The sequence below is a fragment of the Leptonychotes weddellii genome, chromosome 2 (genome assembly GCF_054177405.1).
Source record: "Leptonychotes weddellii isolate Sample4059 chromosome 2, ASM5417740v2, whole genome shotgun sequence".
In the NCBI taxonomy this organism is placed as follows: Eukaryota; Metazoa; Chordata; class Mammalia; order Carnivora; family Phocidae; genus Leptonychotes; species Leptonychotes weddellii.
In genome coordinates, this window is record NC_138370.1 from 996,593 (window position 1) to 1,005,450 (window position 8,858).

General features: G+C 56.5%; 1 protein-coding gene across 5 annotated transcripts in view; it reads left to right on the plus strand.

The window, feature by feature from the left end:
* Positions 1-8,607, plus strand: part of KBTBD11 (kelch repeat and BTB domain containing 11) — a 38,999-nt gene extending 30,392 nt beyond the window's left edge. For all 5 annotated transcript variants that reach the window (XM_081806922.1, XM_081806931.1, XM_081806917.1 and 2 more), the window contains exon 2: positions 1,829-8,607. In XM_081806922.1, coding sequence (XP_081663048.1) covers positions 2,673-4,736 — 2,064 coding nt within the window. In that variant the 5' untranslated portion in view covers positions 1,829-2,672 and the 3' untranslated portion in view covers positions 4,737-8,607. The remainder of the gene's footprint in view (positions 1-1,828) is intronic.
* Positions 8,608-8,858: the final 251 nt, after the last annotated feature.

Below are 8,858 nucleotides of genomic sequence, written 5' to 3' on the forward strand. Positions count from 1 at the left end.
CCAGCGAAAGAGCCAGGAAGTTCTGGAACCCTTTCTCAGGCCACAAAAAGAAATAAAACACTAGGTTAGTCCTCTGAGGTCTACGGTCCTGTGCGGTGTACAGAAGTGTTAAAGAACGAGCCTAATAACAGCCAGTTCTCAGATTTTCTGACATTAAGATTCACACATGCGTACGTACCAGCACATGGGCACACGCGTGCTCACACACACATGCACACACACACTTACCCTTCGACCCTCTTCGTCCATTTCTCCCATCCCTGACTCCGACAACCTCTGTTCTCTGTATCTATGAATTTTTGAGTAAGATATGTTAGTGCGTCTTAGTTCTATCAGACTTTCCCTCGAATCCCCTCGCCGACTGAGCAAGCACCGTTCATCCTTGGGACGGTGCCACGCGCTTTGCTTTATCGCTGCTCCGAGCGTCCCAGCATGTTGCTACACTCCCTCGCCGTGCACCAGCGTTCACGGCCACCTCGCTGGGCGTGGCGGCTCGGGACAGGATGGACGGCACAGAGACAACATTGTGGCGGGGCTGGGCCACAGCTGAGTCAACACAGGAGCACGTTTGTCCTGCTGGCCTCCTCCGTGACCCACGCACCCCTGCAGACCAGGCTTTCAGCTCACTCAGCCTTTCCTACCCCGGCATTTCCGTGCGTCCTGAACGCTGCCTTGCATACAGTGATGTGCCATGGGAGTTACCGATAAAGATTTCTGGGAGAGAGAGAGGACGGGAGAGGGAGAGAGAATGGAATGTTTTGAATTTCCAACTTGAAGACATGTACTGCTAAAATAATGGGAAAGCGTTTTTAGTAACACAGCAGAAGGAAGCAGAGGGCAAGCGGGTATATATGCTCAACCCGGAGCATTTATAAGGATCAGGGAACGGTCTTCAGTAGGATAGGCAGAAATCAGGAGATGCTGGGGGAAGCTGCTTAAGAATCATCGGTCTCATTTGAGAGGCTAACCCATCCTACCTAATAATGATAAAACTAAGCTGTACTTGGTGTTTTTCTTGCCTCTGTTCTCTTCTTTAGAAAGCTACAACACAATCTGATTCTCCCCTTATGTTCATGGTAAGACTGCTAAGACCCCTTTCAGGCTGGGGAGTCTCAGAAGGTTTTGCCAATTTAGGAAAGATTACATTTTAACATTCATCTGCAGGTGCTCACATCTGCCTTCCACATACTTTTTTTTTTTGCATTGGCCTTTCTTTTGCTGCACATGGGCTATTTGGAGAATTGCTTCTCTGAGGTTTTTCAGAGACACAATTCCAAGAATGAGCAGTTCAAACAGATTTCAGAGTTGAGCCTCCGAGGCCAGCTCCAGAGAAGTGTCCTCAGCTCCCTCTCCAAATATTTGTTTTTGAAACCAACTGGGAAGGACTATAGGAAAACTGTCACATATTAGTAAAATTAATAAGGTTAATTATGCTTTCTCACTGAACGTCCTTTACGCATACATCTCATTAGGTTGAGAATAGGGATTTGTTGACATTTGACTGCTTTATATATTTTTTTCCCATAAAACAAGCAGTTTTGTTTGGGTCAACCCAATGTTTTTAAAGGGCATTGCATGAATTGGGTTCTCCTTCATGGGCCTCACAAACAGGGCAGGAATAAGGAGAGGGCACTTCTAAAAAATCCCTAAGTTGTTCTGTATATCTTACTCATCAAACTCTCCAGCAGTGAAGAGTCACACTCCCCTTTCCCACCCACTGTGAGCCCCCTAACCTGGCAGTGGTGGGGAGTGTGGTAGACCCCACTGACCCACAATAACCCCGCTGAAAAATGCACACTCAAACACCGTCTCTCTCTCCCACAAACAGGAACAAGAAGAGTGTGCTGACACCATATGGAAACACCTGATGTTCCAACAAAGGAAGAGGTTCCTGACAGATCAGCGAGGAAGGCCAGTTCTCCTGCAGTAACGGTGTTTTTCTAACACCCACCTGGCAAGTGAATTATGGACAAACCCCCCCGGGGAGGGGGGTGAACAGTGTGGATGCAGACACATCAGGAGCTGCTGATGCCAGGACAGGAGACTAATAGAAACCCGAATCACAAATGGGAGTCTTAAAAATAAAATCAAGCTCCGTGGGGTGCGCTCCACAGGAAAAGGAGTTAAAACCCGGCTCTTAACTTTAGAGGCAGCCTGCCTTGGACGGGTTCGTCCTGGGACGCAGTGATGGAACTGATGGGATGAAAAGTAAAGTGATGAACACTGGCCCAGAAAGAAAGGGCCTGCCCTGGTTTGTTAGCCGTTCCAGGTAGCTCAGCGCTGCGGAGAAGGAACTGCAGATAACCCGGAGGCCGTGGCGGGTTGGTACCTGCAGGGAAGCATCCGTGCGCGGGCCTGCAGACAAAGCCACGGAGACACCCCCCCCCCCCAGGCACTTGGCTAGCCAGTGCTGACGAGCCTGCCCTTCAGAAGTTCAGCTGAGAGTGCACACTGGGCCGACACAGTCCTCCTCGCGGGAGAGGGCATTGGTGTGTGAGCCAAAGGAGCTGTGCACACAGAAGGGAAACTGGATCGCGCGGGCCAGGAAAAGCCCGCGAAGCTAGACCCCGAGAGCAACGGTCGACCTTGAGCAGCCCGAGTCAGGGCGCCGTCATGGTGGGCTGCTGAGCGGGGGTCTGGCTGCGGCGGCGGCGGCGAAGGCCAGCGGCCCCATGGAGAACCCGGTGCCCCCCTGCGCCCTCTACCCCAGGGACGACCAGGGCCGCGGGGCCGAGGCCGGGGGCGCCTTTGCGCAGGGAGCGTGCGGCCAGGCCGGGGGCCGGGGCGGCGCTCCCGCGGCTCCGGGAGAGGGCAGCCTGCAGCTGCCCGACGCGCAGACACCCTGCAGTCTCAGCGCGTCGCTGTGCTTCAGCTCCGGGGACGACTCCCCGCCGCAGTCTCGCGCCTCCGCGGCGGAAGGCGCAGCGTCCTCCCCGCCCTCGCGTCGCAGCGGCCAGCTGGTGGTGGAGCGGCAGTGGGAGGTCGGCAGCGCGGGCGCCGCGTCCCCCGAGGAGCCCGGGGACCCCGAGCCGCGCGCGCCCCCCGAGGATTCTGTGTCCCCGGAAGAGCCCGCGGAACCCGAGCAGCGCGCGTCCCCGGAAGAGCCCGTGTCCACCGAGGAGCTCGTGTCCCCCGAGGAGCCCGTGTCCACCGAGGAGCCCACGTCCTTGGAAGAGCTCGTGTCTCCCGAGGAGCCCGTGTCCCCCGAGGAGCCCGGGGACCCCCCGCCAGTGCCCCCGGGCGTCGGGCCCGCGCACGGGGAGCCCGACCTGGTCATCGAGGTGTCCGGCCGCCGGCTGCGGGCGCACAAGGCGGTGCTGGCGGCGCGCAGCGACTACTTCCGCGCGCGCGCGTCCCGGGACGTGCTGCGGGTGCAGGGCGTGGGCTGGGCGGCGCTGCGGCTGCTCCTGGCCTACGCGTACAGCGGGCGCATGGCGGGCGTGCGACCCGACAACGTGGCCGAGGTGGTGGCCGGCGCGCGCCGCCTGCAGCTGCCGTGCGCCGTGCAGCGCGCCACCGACGCCGTGGCGCCGCAGCTGAGCCTGGCCAACTGCTACGAGGTGCTGAGCGCGGCCAAGCGGCAGCGACTGGCCGAGCTGCGCGACGCAGCCTACCGCTTCATGAGCGACCACTACCTGGACGTGCTGCGCGAGCCCGCCGTGTTCGGGCGCCTGTCCGGCGCCGAGCGCGACCTGCTGCTGCGCCGCCGCCTGCGCGCCGGCCGGGCCCGCCTGCTGGCCGCCACACTCGGACCGGCCGGGGAGCGCGCGGGCAGCCGCCCGCAGAGCCCGTCGGGGGACACGGAGGGCCGGGGCGACGCCGCCGTCTACTGCCTGCACGAGGCGGCCGGCGAGTGGCGCGAGCTGACGCGGCTGCCCGAGGGCGCGCCGGCGCGGGGCTGCGGGCTGTGCGTGCTCTACAACTACCTCTTCGTGGCCGGCGGCGTGGGGCCTGCGGGTCCCGACGGCCGCGCGCGCCCCTCGGACCAGGTCTTCTGCTACAACCCGGCCACCGACCGCTGGAGCACCGTGCGTCCGCTGCGCCAGGCGCGCTCGCAGCTGCAGCTGCTGGCCCTGGACGGCCACCTGTACGCCGTGGGCGGCGAGTGCCTGCTCAGCGTGGAGCGCTACGACCCGCGCGCCGACCGCTGGGCCGCCGTGGCCCCGCTACCGCGGGGCGCCTTCGCCGTAGCGCACGAAGCCACCACCTGCAACGGCGAGATCTACGTGTCCGGGGGCTCTCTCTTCTACCGCCTGCTCAAATACGACCCGCGGCGCGACGAGTGGCAGGAGTGCCCGTGCAGCAGCAGTAGGGAGCGTTCCGCGGCCATGGTGGCCCTGGATGGCTTCATCTACCGCTTCGACCTGGGCGGGGGCCGTGGCGACTCGCAGGCGGCGGCCACGTCGGCCGGAGGCGTCAGCGTGCTCCGCTACCACTGCCTAGCCAAGCAGTGGAGCCGCTGCGCCGCGCACCTGCGCCCCCCGGGCGCGCCGTCCAGCCTGCAGCCCTTCCGCTGCGTGGCGCTGGATGGCACCATCTACTGCGTGAGCCGCGCGGGCACCTGGCGCTTCGTGCCCCCGCAGGACAGCGAGCCCGGCGCGGACGTGGGCGCGGGCGAAGGCGGCAGCTTCGAGCCCGCACCGCTCCGCGTCCCCTTGGACGCCCGAGGCGCGCTCTTCCCGTTCGTGCTCAACTTGCCGGAGAAGCCAGACCGAGGCGAGGAGGGCGCCGCGTAGGGCGGGGGGGTGCGGGGGGGCACCTCCCTCAGGCACGCCCCCGTGGGCGGAGATCCAACTGGGAGGGGGGCCAAGGAGAGAGTCCTGGCGTGGGCGCTGTCCACGCGGACCATTTAAACACTTTGAAGTTGGAAGCTTGTCGCGGGGCCTTGAAGACTTTTTGCAATGCTGTTTTAAGGTCTGCTGCCCTATTCTGCGTTCCTTTTTTGCGCCGCTATGCTTAACGGGGTCAATGGCATGATATGTAAGGTGCGTGCAAATAGGTAACCTTACAAATATGACACGGGATATCTGGGGGAGAAGGAGAAGGAATTGGAAGATTAAGCCTCAGGATCAATGGGTGGGTCCCAGAGGGTGCCCGGGCGTGCTGGGGGTGCTCAGGGGCACTTGCGTTCCGGGGTCGGGTGGAGAGTTGGCCAGACGTGAGTCTGCGCAGTAGCTTCCTCGTTCCGCCCGGAGAAGGCCCTGCGCACACAGCTCCCGGCCTCGGCGCCACAGGGGAGACCCGGCCCTAGGCCACCGTGAGCTGTATTGGTGAGCCACTGGAAGAAGGCCACACTTCTGATGGCTTGAGGCTTAAACTCATTACCCATAGGTAGAGCTCTTAAAACTTTTCTAATTTAGTTAAAAGGCTCATGTCATCCTGTGTTCAAGTGTGGGTTGGGTTAGTTCCCGATTTCGCAAGCATGAAAGGTGGGATCTTTGGTACAATGTGTCTCTTGTCCAGCAAGCGGTGGAAGGATTTCCCCTGCCGAATGCAGATGCCACAGAATGGGCCTCACCCCCCTCTCAAGGGCAGCTCCATCTCACCTTTCAACTGAGATGGGTTACAGATTTTTAAGTTAAAGGGTGTTAATGATTATGTCCGATGTCCTAGTAATGATTTACTCTTACTTCAGAGAGCAGACCATGAGTAGGAAAAGCTGACCCACAAGGATGCTTGTCTATTTTAAAAGGTGCCTTTGTCAGGTATCCTATACATGCTCAGCCACCTTCATATTTTATAATGGGCTCAAAGAAATGATTACCCCTCCCCCTCCCCCCAAGAAGAAGGCTAAAACCAGTCTTTTTGACACTTCTAAAGATGAACACGTAGGCACATTTGGAACCCACTACTTATGATGTTCTAAGTATGTATTAGGTAATTCTGATGAGGGAAATTAATTTTTACAAGCATGATGTGGCAGAGTGACAAGAAGCATATTGACATAAGGGGAAATAACATATATTTATAATGTAATTAGCAAGTAAACTACATTTTTCTAATTGAATTCCAAAATACCCTAATAGAATTAACATGAAACTCAGTACTTTGAGAGGTCGCGAGCATTAAAAAGAAACCAAATGATTGTTTCTCATTTGTTATAACATTTACTTTCCAAATAGGTGTAGACAGAGTTTATGATTTATTAAGAATTTAAGGTTAAAGTATATGCTCACAAAGAGAGGTAAACTGATCTGGATTCTGAATCCAATCCATTTTTTGATTATAATAGGAAAAGTACACGTGAAAGTCACTGGCAGTTGATTAGAGGAAATCATGCACCCCTTTACTACTCTTAACTTCTTAATCCAGTGATGGGGGTTGATGTCTCTGTAGCAGCAGTGGGTCATTGGGAAATAAGTTATGCTTTTTAAAGAGTCTGTGATTAAGAAAGTTATTGGTTAAGTATGTTTAGAAATGACCAGCTTGCATCTTTGTGCATGTGCTGGAGGAATGGGATTTACGATTTCTGTTAGAGTGTGTTCCGGTGATCCGTGTGCTTGCTCATGATTGCTCATGAGCCAAGAGGATATCTTGGCAGCCTGGCTCGTCATCTTCTTAGGAAAGAAGGACAGACTTCATATTTCCTGGCCTTCTATAGGGGTAGAATGCAGAAATGGTAGTAGAAAGAGAAGTTAGAGCAAAGGAAACAAATAATGTTCTTTTAAAGAAACGTACGCCTTGTATCGTAGCACATTTTCCTCTAGAATGTTCCTATATTTATGCTAAAGCTTTTATATGAAATGGAACCAGGCTAATATTTTCATTCCTTAAATCTCTAATTCATAAAATACTATCACTGTGATTTTGCTCGAGAAATCATTCCTGTTTACTGTTTCAAAACAAAATACTGTGGAGATGGGTTTCCAGAGTAGACCCGTCCCCACAGGAGCACCCGGGAGGTGCTGGGTGGCAGGTGCCAAGAGCCTCACCATCACATGCCCAGCTGGAGTTCTGTGTGTTGTTTTATGATTTAATTTAACAAAGGCCAGCCCTGGACATGGCGTCACTCCTGCGGGAACTGGCCTTGGAGCTCCAGGGGCTTGTCCCAGTGGAATACATGAGGAAGCCCAGGGGAACGTAAGGGTAGGCGAAAGGACATAGAGGAATGTGCTTATTTCTAAATAGGAATACCTCAGAGAAACAAATGCCATGGGGACCACTTTATTTTGCTTTTGGGGCCAGTATTTAGAGTTGTAGCCACAAGGCTTGCACCAGTCGAGCAAGCAGAAACACCAGCCCTCTGGGGCCATGATGTGGAGGATTGCTTGTTGGGGGTGGGGATGTGGGGGGACAGTCCCTGCTGAGACTTGCCCCTGACCGCTGATGTTCCAAGGAGGGGCCTTTGCATGTACAACCCGATGCTCCGATCTGCATCCAGCACTGTGTAGGAATACCTATTATTATTCACCCGGTTGCTTGTTTTGCTGCAGACATAGTCCTGATGATTGATCTGTCAGAGGCAAGTGAACCTAATGTGTGGAGGAGGACCATCCATAATTCTCATAAAATTAACCCCCGCACACGGACATTTCCACATATTTGAAAGAGCAGTGGTCTTGTCGGGGGAGACTGCAGTAGACAAAAGCTCCATCCTTTGGTTAGCTGACAACCTGTTGTCCATCGAGTTTCATTTGAAACGCAAAGACAGGGGCCTGGAGACGTCTTCTTTCCTGTGTTTATTCTTGGTCTTGGGAACAACCCGGGCACCACAGCTGACTCTGGGCAGCTCTCTGGGGCTGGGTTTGGGACTTGCTGATGGGATTTCTGCGTCTCTGGGGGCACCTCTTTCCTTTAAGAGAACTCACAGACTCTGCCGTGCTTTCGCTGCAGTTCAAACCCTTCCTTTTGGGTCTTGCGGCAGGCACTGGACAAATGGAGCCATCCGCCGCATCTGTGTTCGTTTCTGGGGCGGCTTCAGTAACCCTGGCTCGTCCGTGGGTCTCCTGCGTAACTTCCTGTGAGCGATTTCGAAACGGGATGTGTTTGAGGTTCTTGGCTGTGTTTCCTCAAGCCGAGGGCGTTTCGGCCCGCAAACCAGGGTAGCACCTGCACCGGGTGGAATGTAAGCAGAAGTGCTGCTTGTGTTCTGTCCTATTTTAGATGCTTTCCGAGCTTACAAAATGTATTTGGGCCTTAACAAAATCCAGCGTTCTTCCTTTTCCTGTTCCTGTGCGATGCTGTTCGTGAGAAGACGACGGAGCGGGGAAGGGAGGCGCGCGCACGCGCCGGTTGCGCCCGCCCTTCTGCCCACCCGCGCCCTGCACGGGGAGGCCCGGGCCCCGCGCACGGCTGCAGGGCGCACGGCTGCAGGGCGCGCGGCTTTCACGCGCGGCGAATCGGCTTGCAGCGAGCTGACACGCAAGCTGGATGTGTCCTGCTGTGAGACTGCGGCTCCTCCAGAGCTCCAACAAGCTGTGAACAGACTGCGGGGTGGCGTCGCTTAAAGGCACGCCAGCGCCGCTCCAGGCCCGGGTTCGGCCCGCGGACGCCGTGCGCGCAGGGAATGTTTGTTGCCGCTTCGGTTTTCCACACCTAGGCGCAGCTGCCGTGAAACCTTGTACATGTCCGCTTCTGCCGAGATGAAATAAATCATTGGAAATGCCAGTGCTCCCGAATCTGTGCAGTGGTTGCTTGTCTGCCCCCCCAAGCCCCCCCTTTGCGCCCTGCAGAGCGGAGCACCGGTGGGGCGCCCTCCGCAGGAGAGCGTGCTCGCCTGGGCTGGGGAGATTCCAGCCCTGCCAGCGAGGCCCCCGTGGGGCCTCCCCAAATGTGAATGAGGAGCGTGATGACTCCCGAGGGAAGTATTTAAGCATTAGCTCGGGGGTCTCTTCAAACTTACAAGGTGCCTGTCCACG